At 38.9% G+C, this 19448-nt stretch overlaps 1 protein-coding gene across 1 annotated transcript in view; it reads left to right on the top strand.

The window, feature by feature from the left end:
* The window catches only part of SBF2 (SET binding factor 2), a 215650-nt gene that overhangs the window by 145570 nt on the left and 50632 nt on the right, over positions 1-19448 (top strand). The window contains exons 18-23 of the mRNA XM_086471998.1: positions 12632-12802; positions 14397-14659; positions 15948-16120; positions 16384-16457; positions 16861-17056; positions 18287-18414. Of these exons, the coding sequence (XP_086328124.1) occupies positions 12632-12802; positions 14397-14659; positions 15948-16120; positions 16384-16457; positions 16861-17056; positions 18287-18414 (1005 nt within the window). The remainder of the gene's footprint in view (positions 1-12631; positions 12803-14396; positions 14660-15947; positions 16121-16383; positions 16458-16860; positions 17057-18286; positions 18415-19448) is intronic.

Genomic DNA, 19448 nt, shown 5'->3' with positions numbered 1-19448 from the left:
TTGATAAGTGTTGGTAAGATCCCCATTCAGCCTTCTCTCTTCTCCAGGCTAAAGGGCCCCAGATCTCTCAGCTTTTCTTCATAAGAGAGATGCTCCAGCCCCCTAATCATCTTCGTAGCCCTCCACTGGACTTCCTCCAGCAGTTCCCTGTCCCTCTTGAACTGGGGGGCTCAGAATTGGACACAGTACTCCAGATGTGGCCTCACCAGGGCAGAGTAGTGGGAAAGAATAACCTCCCTCGATCTGCTGGCCACACTCTTAATGCACCCCAGGATACCATTGGCCTTCTTGGCCACAAGGGCACATTGCTGGCTCATGGTTAACTTTCTGTCTACCAGAACTCCCAGGTCCTTCTCCACAGAGCTGCTCTCCAGCAGGTTGACCCCCAGCCTGTACTGGTGTGTGGGGTTATTCCTCTTCAGGTGAAGGACCCTAGACTTGCCCTTATTGAACCTCATCAGGTTCCTCTCTGCCCAGCTCTCCAGCCTGTCCACGTCTCGCTGAATGTCAGCACAGCCCTCTGACATGTCAGCCACTCCTCCCAGGTTTGTATCATCAGCAAACTTGCTGAGGGTGCACTCTGTCCCTTAATCCAGGTCATTGATGAATATGTTGAATAGGACTGGACCCAGTACTGACCCCTGGGGAACACTGCTAGCTGTAGGCCTCCAGCTGGACTCAGCACCAGTGATCACAATCCTCTGTCTTCCAGCCAGTTGTAGATCCACCGCACTGTCCACTTGTCTATCCCACACTTCCTAAGCTTGCCTATGAGGATGTGGTGGGAGACAGTAGACATCATCCACTGCTTTCACCTCATCCACCCAGCCAGTCATGCCATCATAGGAGGCTATCCGGTTGGTCAGGCATGATTTCCCCTCGGTGAATCTGTGGTGACTAGTGATAATCTTCTTTTCCTCCATGTGCTTAGAGATAACAGCCAGAATGAGCTGTTCCATCACCTTTCCAGGGATGGAGGTAAGGTTGACTGGCCTGTAGTTCCCCAGATCCTCCTTCTTGCCCTTTTTGAAGACTGGAGTGACATTGGCTTTCCTCCAGTCCTCAGGCACCTCTTGTGTCCTCCATGACCTGTCAAAGATGATGGAGAGCGGCTTAGCAATAACATCTGCCATCTCCCTCAGCACTTGCAGGTGCATCCCATCGGGGCCCGTGGATTTTTGAGTGTCCAGTCTGGCTAAGAGATTCCTAATCCAATCCTCCTCGATCAAGGGGCAGTCTTCCTTCATCCAGACGACTTCTTCTGCTTCCAAGGTCTGGGATTCCTAAGGACAATCCTTAGCAGTAAAGGCTGAGGCAAAGAAGGCATTCAATAACTGTGCCTTGTCCATATCTTCAGTCACCAGTGCACCCGCCTCATTCAGCAGGGGGCCCACATTTTCCTTGGTCTTCCTTTTGCTACCTGTGTATTGAAGAATCCCTTCTTATTGTCTTTGATGTCCCTAGCCAGACTTAATTCCAAATGGGCCTTAGCCTTCCTCATTGCATCCCTGCATACTCTGATGATATTCCTATATTCTTCCCAAGTGGCCAGTCAATTTTTCCACATGTTGTAAACTTCCTTCTTCCCTTTGAGTGTTTCCAGGAGCTCCTTGCTCATCCAAGCAGGCCTTCTGCGTCCTTTGCTCAATTTCTTCCTCATAGGGATACATCGGTTTTGGGCTTGGAGGAAGTGGTGCTTGAATAGCAACCAGCTCTCTTGGGTTCCCCTACCTTCTAGAACCCTAGCCCATGGGATCCCTCTAAGTAGGTCTCTGAAGTTGCTAAAGTTAGCTCTCTTGAAGTCCAGGGTTGCAATTCTACTGATGACCTTGGTGCTTCCATGCAGAATCCTGAACTCCACCATCTCATAACAGCCAAGGCTACCCCCAGCCTGCACATCCCTGACCAGACCTTCTTTGTTTGTTAGTATGCGGTTTAGCAGCGCACCTCTTCTTGTTGGTTCCACCACCATCTGATTCAAAAAGTCATCATCAATGTGTTCCAAGAACCTCTTGGACAGTGGGTGCTTGGCTGTGTTGCTTTCCCAGCAAATAGCAGGATGCTTGAAGTCCCCCATGAGGACCAAGGCCTGTGACTGTGAGGCTAATGAAAGGATGATGTGGAAATCTATGATGATGAGTAAAGAGTTGATTCTGTTTTTATCTCTTTATCAGGTAAATTTTACAGTTCGTATCAGCTGGAATAAGTGCAATATTGGTCCAACTGTACTGTGGAAAACAGTGGAAAATTTGGTACTAACATTATCTGTGCTGCTTTATGACAAATAATAATATATTAGTCTTTCTTTTAGAATTTGTGTAAATACCAGGGAATTGCATAAAGTTATTGGATAATACAATTAATTTTGAAAAGCAAAATTAGTGGGAGGTTTTACATTTTACATGATTTTTCATTCTTAACATATATTTCTGCACAACTGGAGTTGGCCCGAGTAATTCTCATAAACATCAGCATGCTGTTAGCCCTCTATAAAGCTAGAAAGATTTTCTGTAGTGTGTTCGCTTTCTATACTGAAATGTCTTTATTTTCTTACATCTAGTACTCTATTTCCTTCTAAACCTTTCTGTCTTACTCTGATGTGATTGGGCTGAAATTGTTTCTACTTCAGAAATCTCCACTCTTGAATTGCTGGCTTTAATTTAGGAAACTCCCATCCTGAAAGACTTCCTTTATTGTCTTGGCAAGAAGTTTTGCCTGCTTCCATTAATTTTTGTCTTGTATCTCTATTCTGCCAGTTCTGATATTATCTTAGTCTGTGGAAATGTTTTTGTGACTGAAATTGTGTTAGATAACGTTATTTTTAATGCTATACTTCTTATTTATCTGTTCTCAGAATGGTAGTCCCTTAAATGCAGAAATAAATTAGGTTGCCTGCTTAAAAAATGGCAAGAACATGTCTGTATCATGTAGTGATGGAGTACTATGGAAGAAGCTGAACCACAAAAGAAAATGTGTGTAGGCAGACTTTAGGTGGTTCTTATTTTTTATAAAACTGTTCTAAAACAAACAGCAGTAAATTTAAGGACAGGTTTTTCTGCAGTAGTTCAAACAAAGTAAGTATCAAAAGAACAGCTATAAGCTTTTATCATTGGGTTTTGCCTTTCTTTCACTGTCGCATCACTGTCGCAACCCTAATGCTTCTTTCTATCAGCAGATTCTTTCTATCAGTAGTGTTTCAACTCCAGATGTCAGGCTAGCTTGTTGGGAGAAAGTTGATAGTAATGTTGGTGAAAGGTGTGAAAGGGCATGATACACATGCCCTGTTTTGCAGGGGTAGGCCTAGATGTTAATCCTTTCAGGTGATTCATATTTTGTGAGGAAAAAATACATGTTTATCCTTTAGGTTGAGGTTGGTTCCTGGATTTCTGACACTAGTGTAACTTAAAACAGCATGCAGTAAGTTTACAATATAAGGTAGATTTTTAAATCTTACGTTAATTTATTATATAGATTGCTTTTCTATATATCATATTCAACAGTTCTTCATTCAGATATCTTACTCGTTTTGCACATATTCAAGCTGACAGGCAAAAGATTGATTAAGGGCGTGTATTAGCATTATTTGCATTACTGGAAGATCCAGGAGCCCTGATTTTGGACAGAACTGCTGGTCTTGCTTTTGTACAAAAGAACACAAAGATGAAGATCCTTATCCTCGAAAGCTTACAGTATGAATTTGAAATAAGTAATAATACTTGAAGCCAGGTAGTTTGAGGCACCGCAAGGAAGCTGTGGAGCAGTATTAGTCATCATTGTTGGTGGTTCTGCCCACCAGTAAGTTAGCTATGGCTGAAGCTTTTTGGCATAGAAGCAGTATTTTACTGAATTTTGAGAGGACCATGTGGTTACTTGGTGCTTATGACTATGAGTGGAGTCATGGAAGAGAATGGGAGGGTGATGGTCAAAGTTCCGTCAATATTTCCAAACGTTCTCCCAGTCAAAGGTGTTTACTACATCTGTTGAAAGTTCCTTTCATATAAAGACTGTAGTTCAGTAAATTATTTTTGTAAAAGCAAACATACTTTTAAAGTTAAAACAGGAATCTGGGGATTCTTGTTAGCTATGATTCAGCGGTTTTGCAGTATCCCTTGTAAACACAGATGCCAAAATGTCGTCTTTGATCCTTAAGATTTTAATTAGTATACTTTGGTTTTGAATGGATACATAATACATGTCTGTAGAACGGATTTTATACCTTTGCAGGTAGAGCATATCTCCTTCCAAAATTATTTTTAGGTGGGGAAAAAAAAATCTGGAAGAAATATAACAGGAAGTTATAATACAACAGTTTAGCACATTAGTGGGAGAGACTGACTAGAGGATTTTTTAACACGTGCCTTTACAAGGAATTTTGGAAACTAATTACTGCAGTGACTTTGCTCTGTTGAAGAAGCTTGCTGTCCCAGAATGATATCATGAGAAACGTTGAAGAGAACTTTGCAATCTGCAATTCCTTTCCTTAGTGGTTTGTGGGAGGAAGTACTTGGTCAGGGAAAAAAAAAAAAAGGACAAACCTCCCACCCCCATTAAAATAAGAGGTAAAGATGAATGTTGTAGTAAATGTCTAGTTCTGTGACTGAGGAAACAATCTGCTATCTCCTAGAATAAACAGAAGTCTTTCCATTGTATTCCCACAAGCATTGGATTACATAATTTGTAACTATTCCTGATTCCGCTTGAACTCATTTTCTAGCAATTATATGGAACTCTAATTTGAATGTAACAATTTTAATTTAGTTATAGGCAATCTCTTTACGTTGTTGTTATTTCTAGGAGGGATTGCAATATTACAAAAATAATGCTGCATTTAGAATTTTCACCGTGAAAGACTTTCTGGTGGTTTAATTAGAATTTCTGGTAAAGCTTCTCATCTTAAAGTGAAGGAATGTAAATCTGAAGTAAGAGAGTCCCATGCATTTTTCCATATCTGTAAGTTCAACTTCATCTCCTGGTCACTACATTCTTATTCCAGTAAAATGGAACTTAATTTTTCTGCATGAAAATAAACCTTCTTTTATTGAATTCAGTTTTGTTTGAGCATTATTATCTGTCATGATTTGAGCAGCATTATTTTATGTTTCCAGAAGAGATCAAATGCTTACAGGTGGTGAAGGAGGTAAGTTGCTGATATATTTGCTGATATATTTCTGTTCATTGCCTGCTTTTGTGTGAATTCTATGTTGCCATCTTAGATACCCCATCAACAGTTCAAACTAGATGTGGACAAAGAATTGGGGTCTCCTGTCTTATGGCTGTCCCCTTCACTCATACACGTTATTATTCTCCCAGTGATTCAAGCCCGTAGTTCAAGTTTGTATCTACTACTCTTGCTTTCATCCACATCCCTGCATTTTATCCACCTGCTGCTTCTTTATCCTTCATAAGAGTTCCTACAGTTGAAATTCTTGTAGGACCCTCCTCTTCACTTCCTCTGATTCATCACTGGCTTTCTGAACTTGTGAATACCACATCAGATCTTTGATGTTAGTTCAAAACACTCCTGCCAAAAAGCATTTACTAGGCAGATGTCGTAGCTCTCTTCTTCTTCATGCACTGCTCATGCTGTATCTGGATCTTACCATTTGGCAGAAGAGTTCCTTACAATATCCTGCACTGTAATGCGCTTGCATCCAGCACCTCCAGAATAATTTTCTTTGCATATTGGTCAGACTGGGTCTTCATTTAATCTCTCAAGTGAGTTTCCTCAGAGTGCAATAAGTTCAGGTTTCTTGTCCTCACTTTCAGAATTCTTCATGATGTTGCTCTTGCCGTTTTTACCTGTCCTCTCTTTTTCACCTTCTGAACCATGCAGGATATATAATTTGTATTGCCAAGATGAGATCTACTACTGTTACCAAATTTTATTAATTTTGAGTTTATATTCTGTATTGTACCCTTACTGTTTTGCTCATCCTGTTCTTGAGGACTACTTGAGGACTATTGTTTTAATAGTTTCTTCAGATAAAGGATCACTGTATATTGAGAGAACTTCAGAGAGAATTCTGCCACTGAAGACAGAGAAGCCTACCATAGGAGAAGGAAAATAGTAATTAAAGAAATAATAGAATGAAGTGGAAGAACTGAAAAATAATTACTTTGTTACCGTTCTTGGGATTATTTAGATGCTCTATTAACTGGGCTTTAAGTTTCATATCAGGTCTTCAATAATTCTAAGAACGACTGTGAATATAAACTAAACTTGTGAGGTTTGTAGGGTTTGTTTGTTTCTGAGAGTAGACCTGGATAACTTCTTTGTTGCTGCGAGACTTATTTTTGTGCGTAGAGCCAATACTACCGTTCCAATGCAGTCACACAGGTGCACGCTCGCTGCCAAGCCACCTAATGCCAAGAGAATACGGTGACATTTTAGAAGATTTTCGAAGTATCTGTGTCATAATTTCAAAACCTCTTCAGATGGATTCAACGTTGCAACTGAGAATTTGTGAAAACTGTAACTTACCTAATGGATTTAAACCTTGGTGAATGGAGTCATGGTGATCTCTAACACGCAATTAGATTTAAAAAAAAAAAAATACTTTAACATACTGTAGAGAGGGGGAAAAGTCAGCGTATTTCTTATCCACTTCTTGGAACTTAACCTTATTTAGAACTGTAAAGTTCTGGTATGAAAACATCTTCTCTTTCTTCTTTGCAGGTTCTGAACATCCTTCATTTGAGATGATTTTAGCTTTCTTAGTGTGTTCTGTGTATAACAGAACTTTGTAAATCTTTTTGTTACCTCTTCGGAGAAGGTAGTACTTTTGACAGAAAACGTATACAATAAATAAAGCTCCATATATAATTACCTCCCAATTTTGCAAAATTCTAGAATTCTATTGCCCTCTGCTGGTTTAGTGTACCTGTCTATTGATTTGGTACCACTAAATTATAAATGACTTGGCCTTTCTTGTCTTTTTCATGGTCAAATAATAGTACATAAGCAGTGTAATGAACCGCTTTGCTACTTGCACTTTAAAGTATTATAAAATATAAACCAATCTTGAGTCCAGTCTTGTTTGGTGGCTTTCTGAAGGCAGGAGAGTGGCAATCTGTTTTCTTTTTTGTTGCTGAGATTTTCAGGTTGGAGAAGCAGCTTGATTTAGTATTTTGTCTTTTTTTTTTTTTTTCTAAAGCAGTAAAAACCAAAATTAAAAAAAATAATGGAAGCTTCACAGTTCTTACTTTATGCTTTTATGACTTTTCTCCACATTTATGTGTACAATACATGTGGGTATAGTTTTATATTTTAGACCAAATGGGAAAACCATTTGTTGAATTGAATTTCTTGACTGATGTTATCTATGGAGCACTCAGACTTGAAAACGTGTTCATATACACTGATACTTGTTTGTGTATGTGCATGCTGTGATAAATATTGATATATATGCATAGTGTGATGCAGTGTTGTCTGCAAGTAATATATAGATAAGCCCCACTCCTGCAGGTCAGTCTATGTAGGTTGATCCTGTGGGTCCTGTGGTTGATCCTTTAAAGGTTTTTTTGACTTAACATAGATCTGAATGCAGGGCTGGCTCATATGCATGAGTTCTACATGTTCATATGCAGAACTTGATTTCCATCGCCTGGGGAAGGGGCAGTGTGTTGCCTACAGTAAGTGGTACCTAGCCATGATATGCCACAGCTGGTAATGGACTGAATGTCTATGTAAACAGCTCCTAGATGGGGAGTAACCCTGTGAAGTAGCAGTGTCACTGTGTCCTGGATGAGCTATATATGTACATTTGCAGACTTCTACGGAGAACCTTAACCAATACAGGAGAGGACATGCTGTGATCTCCTGTGATATGCAAAGAAGGTCAGTGGGTAGTTTCACACGTGTTGCAATAGGTTTCTCACAGAGGTCAAGCACAGTGATTCCTCCAGGAGCTGAGGAGGAAGCTATTCTTTGCATTCAGCAGCAGCCTCCTTCTCACTTCTTTTACTTCCTCTTCTCATCAAAAATATCCAAACCAATAATCCAGGATATAAATTGGAGACAGAAATCCAGTTTACTTCTGAAGTAAACTGGATTTCTCTAAAACATAGAGTACTGTTGAGTTTGCCCCTTCATCTCCATAGCCAAGAGACATGTAGCAAAACCATGTGAGAAAAGAGCAATCTCAAGTATATTTACATTCTGGTTTTTAGTCTTTTTGTTTTGTAACTCTTTTTCCAACTTCACAATCAATAACTGGATCCTTTGCTTTGCTAGAATACACTTGTGTGCTTCTTTAAGCTTTTCTGGTTTAAAGGGTAATGACTGATGAGTGATCAGCACAAAGCATGCTTTTCGTTCCAGAAACAAGCAAGCTAAATAATATAATGTCATAAGAGAACCTCTTTGGGGACCTGCACCTCACAGTAAGTTTGGGAGTCTTGGAGCTGGTGCACATTTTTTACTGAGCCACAAATACCACTTTCAGAATCAGAAGTATCCAGTGTCAGGAAAAAAAAAAATTCTAGCCAAGTATTATCCTGGGCCACTCAGTAAGGTGGAAGCAATGGGAAGATAATTTGTGAATTCAGGTAGCTGCATGTAGTCACACATAGCGAGTCCCAAATCTACATTGTGTTTTCACAAACTGTAGAATGCAATTCATTATTTTGATAGGGATAATGTCTGTTTCATATGTATTTGGGAAGGGGAGTGTTTGGGGTTTTTTAAGTGCCATTAGTCTATTTGAAGAACTCAGTGTCCTTTGCAGAAGTTAACTCATTTCTTGTTGGTTATTACAATTTACACCTCAGTGCTCATTTAAGCTATCATACAGACAGCTTTAGAATAAGGATTTTTAGCAGTTCAGAACTATTTATTATTTTCTTCTTGGGTCTTTTTTAAGCTGTCAGCCTTTAAATCCTCTCTTATAAGTAGGAAGTTCTTTTGTTGCCTCCTGCGTTCATTCTGTCTGGCAGAAATGAATTGTCAGGACAGGGAGGAAAAGCACAAATACTGATATAGTTTATCTGTCCTATAGAAAGATAGGTACAGATTTGTTTTGTATATGTAGTATTGCTTGATGAAAAACTCTGAACTACTATTTTACTTAAATTGGAGAAATCCTGAGCAAATTCTTTTGAATACAACAGTAAACATTGGGGCTCTTTTGATGTATTAGATTAGTTTCCATTCCAGTCAAACGGGCTGACTAAGTGCTCCCATGATAGAGAGTATAGACACTGCAAGCTTCATGGAATGCTTATATTTGTACCAAGAGTGTTTTTAGACCATGGGTTTTGACTGTATAGGAGCAGCAGTGTGCTGCTTAAGGTTGGTATCATACTGCTTTTTTACAAACTAGCCAAAACAAGCTGAGAATCCAAAGTGATTTTGCCCAAAATAACTGGCAGAGCTGAGCCTGGAACTTCAAGTGGCTCTGGCCACTCAGGTTTTGCCATTTGTTTCAACACATGAAGGTGATGAGAAGGATGATGTTTATGATCACCTAGCTTTTTAATGGATTGTCTTTCATCCTTTTGTAAACAAACTGGTTTTACTTTGCCTAGGAGTTACTGTTAGTGTTGATTTATGTCGTTATATTTGAACATAAATCTCCATTATTTAATAACTGTGGTTTGTATGTGGTTGTTCAAGATTTTAAATTATGAGTACAGGAAGAGCATTTAGAAGTCCCTCAGCTTTCCGGTCATGTTTGTCCCCATGTGAAAATAATTTGTTTCATTTTCATTTCTGTAACAGTGTTACTAGGGACCCAGGGTTATAAGTTTAAACTTTCTTTTGAGTTTGTGCCAAAGATCACCCACTCTTCACCTTGTTTACACAATTACCTGGTTTGGGCTTGAGGCATCAAAGGCAGCTGGACAGGTTGATAGTCAAGTCAGTCCTTTGTGTGGCATTCACCACACAAATTAGCATGAGTTAATTATACCAGCTAGCTGGGCTTGAAAAGACATTTACTCTTTCTTCCCCTCTCCCCCTCCCCCGTTTTCTCCCCCTCCCCCGTTTTCTCCCCCTCCCCCGTTTTCTCCCCCCCCTCGTGTTTTCTCCCCCCCCTCGTGTTTTCTCCCCCCCCTCGTGTTTTCTCCCCCCCTCGTGTTTTCTCCCCCCCCTCGTGTTTTCTCCCCCCCCCTCGTGTTTTCTCCCCCCCCTCGTGTTTTCTCCCCCCCCCTCGTGTTTTCTCCCCCCCCTCGTGTTTTCTCCCCCCCCGTTTTTTCTCCCCCCCCGTTTTTTCTCCCCCCTTTCGTTTTTTCTCCCCCCCCTCGTGTTTGCTCCCCCCCTCGTGTTTGCTCCCCCCCTCGTGTTTGCTCCCCCCCTCGTGTTTGCTCCCCCCCCCGTGTTTGCTCCCCCCCCGTGTTTGCTCCCCCCCCCGTGTTTGCTCCCCCCCCCGTGTTTGCTCCCCCCCCTCGTGTTTGCTCCCCCCCTCGTTTTTTTCTCCCCCCCTCGTTTTTTTCTCCCCCCCTCGTTTTTTTCTCCCCCCTCATTCTTTCTCCCCCCCCTCGTTCTTTCTCCCCCCCCTCATTCTTTCTCCCCCCCCTCGTTCTTTCTCCCCCCCCTCGTTTTTTCTCCCCCCCCGTTTTCTCACCCCCCCGTTTTCTCCCCCCCCCCCCCGGTTTCTCCCCCCCCCCCGGTTTCTCCCCCCCCCCCCCCGGTTTCTCCCCCCCCCCCCCCGGTTTCTCCCCCCCCCCCCCGGTTTCTCCCCCCCCCCCCCGGTTTCTCCCCCCCCCCGGTTTCTCCCCCCCCTTCTCCCCCCCGAACAAATTAAGCCATGTTAAGCTGTATACATACCTACCAATGGCGAAAGATATTAAATGTGTACAGCTCTTAAAGAATAAAGATGACTGTAAAGGAGGTGGCTTTACAGAAGGATAGAGGTAGTCATCCTGTATATTTTTTGTTTTAACATTTTCTCGTTTTTTACTCAAAAGACTCAATTTCATGTACAGCTATTTGTCCTGTTAATTAATGGGCTTGATGTAGTCATGAGTTATCATATATTTTGTATACCTGAGTTTTTTTCAAGGGATGCCCAGCAGTCAATGAGCTCAAATGTTGTTTGAGCTGTCCTGTTCTGTGCTTTAACAGCTAGATCAAGCATGGGAAGCATTGCTGTGCGATCAGTTATCATGTACTGTGAGCTACCATAAACCGCATCACAACTGAAACAAAACAGCTATCTTCTGTTCCAATCTGTATTGAATGAACAAAGTTGTATTTAATGTAATTTGAATCTTGCACACATTTAGATTTCTTAACAGGTTACCAGGGAATTTTATGAAATTCTGCATGATGAAATAAAAATATTTTTCTCACTTTTTGGTGGTTAATCACGGGAAGGTACTTCAGTTGAGTAAATTTTAGTAGCATGTCACATATCATTTCCTCAAACATACCATTTCAAAGGACCTTGTCTTTGATAGGGAATGAATACATGGCACATGATCAGGACTTTTAGTTCATGAAGTACTTGGAAGAGCATAGTGTGGAAAACACAGTTCAAAGAATTGCAAAACCAGAAATCTGTAAACCAGACTTTAAAATATTCAGATGTCATTTCCTGGCCTTCCACTTGAATGCCTGGGTGCTTACTAGGGAGGTATTATATATACTGGCTGTTATGTGCAGTTGTACAATTAGAAATGTTGAATTGAGTAGTATTCATGCTCTACAGGAAAGTGGTTTACAACATAATCATTAAAGTAAATTTTAACTTCTAGGTGTAGTGTGTGTTTCAGGTATGTAGTATTCTGAGTGAAAGCCATTAAATGAGGCACCCAGTAATGCACTTTATTATGCTGCAGAAATAATTGTAAGCAGGTGTTTAGATTACGTACTTCTTTGCTATATGTAGTACACATCACAAATGTTTTTGTGGCTGCCTTTTTTTCAAAAAGTGAGAATGTATGAAAAAAGATTTCGTTCTTTGTGATTCAGGTCATTGAAATCAGTTTCCTTTCATTGTATGTGGTTATCAAGAATATTAACTCATTGGGAGACCAGTGCTACCTAAACTAATGGACCTACTTAAAAAAAAGGGTGCATTCATAATGAATAACACTGTAACAATTCTGATTTTATTTGAGACTTTATAGGGATCAAGACCCTTGTGATTTCAAAGAACTCAATTTAGTACTCTCAGGACCTGTATTTGGGTCATATAGTGCTGTAGATAACAATGAATACAACAATTTATCTAATCTTCTGCTGTTGCAACAAATGCAGCTTATTGGAAGGACTCAGTTGCCATTTACAATTATTTTAAATTTCATTACCCTAGTTCTGACTCTTAAATAAAATGAGAAATCATTTTCATCTGTTTGAATACTGATTTCTATGTTGTAGGACTAGGTTATTAAAAATACTATATTTTTTTGGCAAGGAAATCTCGAGTCTCCTTTTTCTGCTGTGAATCAAGAAAGCCCTGGTGTTAGACTTGTATACAGACTTCCTGTATGTTAATTTCTTTAATGGCACAAAACTGGAGATAGTTTCTCTTTCCTATATTGCAGTACAAAAGATGGTATATATTGCATATTTCAGCCTGTACAACTGATTTTTTTAATTATTTTTTATTTTCGATTCTCAAGCCATAGCCTTTAAAGGAAATTAGATAATAAGAGTAATCTGTCAAATTTGCATGTTCTTTGCTTTCAGAAATTAGCACCTGGAGTTAGTCAGTTTGCTTACACCTGTGTACAAGATCATCCTATCTGGACTAACCAGCAGTTTTGGGAAACAACCTTTTATAGCAACGTGCAAAATCAAGTTCGCTCCCTCTACCTAGCAGCCAAAGACGACAACCATGCAGTACAATTGAGACAAAAGGTAGGAGGATATATTAAATAAAGGTAATATTTTTATTCACATATTAATTGTCTCCGAAGTTATAGAGAGCTAAGTTATGGTTTCTCCAATTTTACGTATTTTTCTTTCATTTTTCCCATACTAACCAGCATACAATAACACAAAAAATAACAAAAATTTACATTTATCTGCAAAGCATTATAAATTGATGTTGCTCTTAAGATTTTTCAAACAACTACTTTTTGTATAATTCTCCACACTTTAAAGTGTCTATTTTTCCTGAGAGTAGTAACTTATGGTGTAGCAACGTTACAAATGAATGACAGTTCTATTGGATGAACAATCTAAGCTAGCAGCACTTCTAGTGTCCAGTGTTAGATTATTACCAAACCCTAGGGTGATCGCTGTTGAAAAGCACTCAGTCTGCTTTATTAAAATTGGACAGATCTTCAGAACACAAATTGTCTTAGTAGGAAGAAAGTATATCTCTAATGCAAAAATGAAAGTACTATGGGAAGCCTTGCAGCATGCTAAAATAAGATTTTGTTTGGTTGGTTTTTTAAGAAGGAGCACATACACGTGGTAAAGAGCCATTTGTAATCTCTCTTCTTGTATGAAAATATTATCAACTACGTGACTGAGAAGTGTATACTACCCAAAGTCATACAGTGTTAGAGAGGAAGTAAAATACAGATATTGCCAGAAATGTAGTCAGAATGAAGAATTGAAAAGGCATGTCAGACATAGCAGGGATAAAGAGAGAAGGACTGTGGGTCAGTGTGGGGAGCCCCTTCCAATCTGACACTGTGTAAAAAAAAAAAAAAACCAACCAAAACGTAAAGAATAGTAGAACTTACAAGGAAGCATCTACTTTAACCCTTACATGTATTTATATGGAAAATGAGCTCAACTTTAACTTAGTTTTGAAAAAACATTCACAAGGTACCTAGTCCTTTAATAATTTAACATCAGGCATTAGGTCACTAATATCAGCTGCCAGTTTCCTTTATTCTAACTTCCTCAGGCTATAATACAATTTGACTATGTGCCAGCTACCTAGTTTGCTTCAAGCAAGTGCTAGAATTGGACTCCAACATGTGAAAACATGAATGTTTCAGCTGATATGGAAACTATGGAAACTATATAAAAGCTTGCCTCGCCTGAACATCCTAGGCATTTGGAGAACATCATCTGCATCAAGCAATGAGCTGCATGTTATTTCTCAATCTGATTTATGCTTGTTCTGATGTTAGCTAAGTGGATAAGCTGAGGAGAGCAGCTACATTAAAATCAGTAAACCACTCTGAAGAAACATGGAGATCATATAGCATAAAAAAGATCTAGAAAGAAATTATGTTATTTATATCTGTCCACATTGTGCTACTTGTATATTTCAATAAACTGCCTTCAAAGCTCAGTTACTAATCGTTAACTCTTTTTAAACCCTATTGACTGTAGTTATTTGCTTTTTCTTTTTAAATTAATGTATAATTTAAATAACTGAAGAAGTGTAATAAACAATTTAATAAATAAAGTTTTGACTAGGTTTTTTTTTTCAAGTTAAACCTTTATTATTTCTTCCATGTCTTTATATTTCTCTCTGTATATCTTCTAGGAGAAAAATCCTGTAGGTCCAGACCAGGATAAGACAGCAATGGACCTGGCTGCTGAGCAGTTGCGATTATGGCCAACTCTTAATAAACAAACTCAACAGGAGCTAGTCCAGAATGAGGAAAGTACAGTTTTCAGTCAGGCAATTCATTTTGCTAACCTCATGGTCTACCTGCTAGTCCCACTGGATACAAGTAAGAACAAGTTACTAAGAACATCAGCTACTGGTGACTGGGAGAGTGGAAGCAACAGTATTGTCACAAACAGGTGGGTACACAAGTTCAGTTCTAATCAGTCAGAGTGGGCCACAGTTTTGAAAAGCTTCTTAGTTTTCAGGACTTACTCTAAATACCAGCTTATTTTTGATATCTTCTCTTCTTTTCAAGTCCATTAATTAAGGAGAGCAGAAGTCTAACATGATTCCTTTTAAATAACAGAACTTAATCAGGAGTAATTTACCACCATTTAAAAGAACATAAGAGTTTTGTTGTTGCAGGAAGAATTTTTAATCTAGTAATGCAAACATTGAAGACATAGGGTATGATGAGAAAGAAAACAGCAGCCAAAAACCTACTCTGTTAGTTTTTACATAACTGAAAAAAACAGTGTATGAACCTAAAATCGAGAAAGCATTTGTATAGCATCCATAAAAATCACAATTTCTGTACAACAGCTGCAAGGAAGAAAGGCACGGAGTTCACAAAAACCAAGAAGGCTAAACCACTGTGGCAAAGGTTAAATTACTAAGGAGGGAGGAGGAGCATAACACCAGTTAGATTCCCTAGCGTGCAAATCCGGGACATTTCATAACAAGCCTTCTTCCCTCTCTGTTTGTTGTCTTCTGTATCAATTATGGTCCGTCAGAATTCCCACCTGATGAAATTCTAGAACAGTATGTGAGAACATTGTCATCAAGTAAAAGATAGGCAGGCTATCGGTACCAAACTCCCCATGGCTACTCATTTCTGCTACCTAAACACCTCTGAATCAGGCTTTAGGACATGCTTAGTAGACAGGTTGCAGTGTGTATTGCAATGTATGAATCTGGCCCTGAATAGTGTTATGGGAGGCATTTTTAGACATTCGAAGTACGTCTCATGCTAACTTCATTGTATTTTCTGTCTGATGGACAAAAACTCTTCTTGTGGTCTTTTTAGCTTTTGAATGCTTTGCTCTGCAACCAAAATACTCATTTAACGTATCTTTCTCTATGTAACTGGGTATTTGTTTACCATGGGTTACAAATAATGTGTTTGACTCTATGAAGAGAAGACACAGAGCTCCTTCCAAACAGCATTTTTTCTCTTGTGGGCCTGTCTGCGCTGGACTCATGGAGGGAGAGTTCTGCTATGTCATTATCCATGCAGTTCTGACAGTATTAGTGAGAGTGAAAATACAATGAAATTGTGATAGCACCATATGCTTTTAGCAAGGTTTAGGTACTGTAGCTAGAAAAAAAAAAGCACGCACAGCTTGTCTTTGTCTAGCTGAGTATCATATGTGCATCACCAGCTGAATTTTTCACACTTGAAATTTCTTTTATTTATGTCTACAGTATTGCAGGCAGTGTTGCAGAGAGTTATGACACTGAAAGTGGATTTGAGGACTCTGAGAACAATGATGTTGCAAACGCAGTTGTACGCTTCATCACCAGGTTTATTGACAAGGTTTGCACAGAGAGTGGAGTTACACAGGATCACATCAAGGGTCTTCACTGCATGATACCAGGTAAGAATTGTGACAAAAAACTGGTTAATAGACTTCTTTCTTTTTTTTTTCCTAGTGAGAGAAATGCACTTTTTAGTTTTAGTTACTTTCAGTGACATTAGAAGGTTAGATTTCTTTTCTAGACTATAATTGCTGTTGAATTTCAGATACTCATTCCTTTGACGTTTAAATTTGAGGATTTCAGAATATCAGAGTTTTAATTAGATTGCAACTTTCTCTTTCATATTATGTGAGACTTCATTTATGGTATTACTGCTTTCCAGGCATTGTAGCAATGCACATAGAGACCCTGGAGGCCGTCCATCGTGAGAGTAGGCGGCTTCCACCAATACAGAAGGCAAGTATTGTGAAACATATTTGTATTCTTTACAAGTATTAGAATCATGGAATTTAGTAATCTTCCCCCCCCAATCATGGTAGGAGGAGACATCAAAACATTGAAAAAAAATTTCCACCAGTGATAAATAAAGTGCTTGGCTTTGGTGTCATGAAATATGAACTTATGAAACTAGTAGAGCCAAACTTCTGATTATAAACAAGCTGTTGCATGCCCACTGTTTTTTGAGACCTATTTCTCTTAGCTGAGTCCAAACTCCATCTCCCTTCTTTGGACTCAGTCTCATAACAATTTTGTTCTGGAGCTTTTTAAGCCAAGTACTATAACTAGATTGAGATTTAACATGGCCATTACACTGCCGTAACATCGATATTACACTTACATTTCCTTTTATTTGCATCAGCCCAAAATTCTACGACCAACTTTACTGCCAGGAGAAGAATTTGTGTGTGAAGGTCTTCGTGTGCTGCTGGACCCTGATGGCAGAGAGGAAGCTACAGGAGGACTGCTTGGAGGTCCTCACATCCTCCCTGCTGAAGGAGCTTTATTCCTTACCACTTACAGAATTATATTTAAAGGCACTCCTCATGATCAACTGGGTAAGAAGAATTAAACAGTGGTAATCGTGGTCCTTCAGATAGTCAGGACTTTGAGCTGGCCTGTCCGCCTATTCAAGCATCAACATCAAAATGTATATACCTCACCATATAATTTTTCATGTTTATCAGATAAGTATAATCCCTTAATATAGTTTTTTTTATCACTAGATATGACAATGATTGATTTTGATTTTGTATTTAACTTAACTAGAACTTATTTCTTCAAATGAGGCATTACATGCTAAATGTTTGTTTATTCCTGTGTATTGGTAGCTATTTAGAGTGCTGTCTTCAGTAATTTATGTAATACAAAGATCATAATATGTACTTGTCTTAGAAGAAACTTCAGTAGACTGTCATGTGGTATTACAGGCTTTTACAGACTACCTGAAGTTGGAGGCAGAAGACAAGGACATTCCTGACCATGCTTTAGTGATTTCCATAGGCTTTTGAATGCACAAAGTGCTTGGTTATCTTTATATGTTAGTTACATCTTTATATCTTAGTTACATCTATAAAGTTGGTCTAATAACGCTGCTCTACAGAGCAACGTTTGTAAGCTTCTTTACCACTAAGAAAGAAGATACATACTGTGTGAGATCTGCAGCTTCCACTACCCCTAGCTTTTAATTAAACAGTTTTTTTCAGCTGCTGGAAGTGTGTTTAACAAAAAATATTAATGAGTTAGTATTCTCCCCAAAATGATTATTAATAAATTCAGTATTCTTTTTAGCATGTAATGGAAATAGCTTTTCTGAATGGTGAATTTTCAAATTTTGGCATGTGCCATTTCCAAGCAGATTGTCATTCACAACATTCACAAAAAAAATTATTGTGGAAAGCTCGTGGTCATACTTAAAGATATCAGTATACATCATTCCTTGTTTATAAGCTGTATAATGCAGTATGGAATCTGAATAGGCTTGACACTGTTTCTTCACCGCCTACCAACCTTAATTTTGGGGATGTGTTTCCATTGTGTAGAAAGACTCAGAAGGAGAATATTTTTCTAATCATCCCAGATGAAATAAAGCAGAAATTCAGATTACAAATAATACTTTAGGAATTTACCAACTTTTCAGGTATTTTTGCCTGAAATTATTTCTCTACTGTTATTTTCGTGTGGCTTTGTACTTACTCATTCCTATCTGTTCAAAGTACAATGTGACCAGACCAGATCTCATTCTGTCATCTAACAAGTATCTGTAAATACAATTTTATGGTCCTCAGTTGGAGAGCAGACAGTGATCCGGAGCTTTCCTATTGCATCTGTGACGAAGGAGAAGAAGATCTCTATACAGAACCAGCTGCAGCAGAGTATGCAGGAAGGACTGCAGATCACTTCAGCTACCTTTCAGGTAAAAGAAAGTTTTGTAACAATTATGTGACAACACAATCAGCTCAAAATACTTAAGAGCAGCACTTTGTCCTGATATTTGTGAAGAGTTCAGATTTCTGCCCCGTAAATAGAGAATGCAGTCTTCCCATAGAAACCCTGGTGTTTCTTTGCCCAGTTGATGTTTACAGAGGGTCATCGTTTTCATACTTGATTTCTTTCATTCCTTTCCTCACCTTTCTATTTTGGATCCAGTAAAGGGCTATTTTGTGTCCAAAATCACTTAATGTGAGTAAGTAGAGGCCTAGGCAGGCCAATGAAAATATGCTTTCTCCTCTAGCTACATAGAATGAATATGGAAAAGCTACAAATACTGCTTTCTTCTCAGGACTTGTCACTTTACCAGCTGTCTGTAAAAATCCATGTCAGAACGTCATGGTACGTCTCACATGGAAGCTGCACTTCCAGGAATCTTTAGGGTAGTCACCATTGGCCAGAACCAATGAGCCTCCATATGACTTGCACAGATCCTGGTAGTTTCCTGTCTGTAGGATCACCCTCAGTGTGTTCACAGAAGCGTGTACTGCAGGGCGATTGACAGAGATGGACTTTTAAGAATTAGGAATCATGAAGTCTTTGAAGTCTTCTCAAAATGTTTCTTCTTGGTTGTAGTCAAGCCCTAAGAGATGGGAAGTTGAAGGCAAAGAATTTTATATCATGGACTGAAAGTAGACTGCGGTACTTAAGAGATGAAGTATTTTGTTGGGTTGGCTGACTGCAGAAGTGTATTTTCATTGAGAACAATAACTCTGTGACATTTGAAAACATAATAAAATAGATGATCAGCCTTTTACTTGTTCCTTACAATGATGGATATTATTTAACTAATAGTCCTTCAATATCCTATTCAAAAGCATAAGATTAGAAATATGAGTGAGTAAAACAACTGAAAGAAAGCTGTTCTTGTGCACTTTTGAGGGGAATTCATGAGGACTTTTATTTTCCAGAAATCTTTTTACCAGAATAGAGTTAGCATGCTTCAATGATATGCTAAAT

Source organism: Leptosomus discolor, chromosome 12, assembly GCF_034619465.1.
Source record: "Leptosomus discolor isolate bLepDis1 chromosome 12, bLepDis1.hap2, whole genome shotgun sequence".
In the NCBI taxonomy this organism is placed as follows: domain Eukaryota; kingdom Metazoa; phylum Chordata; class Aves; order Leptosomiformes; family Leptosomidae; genus Leptosomus; species Leptosomus discolor.
Note: the sequence above shows the minus strand (reverse complement) of the source record. Positions and strands in the feature narration are given on the sequence as shown.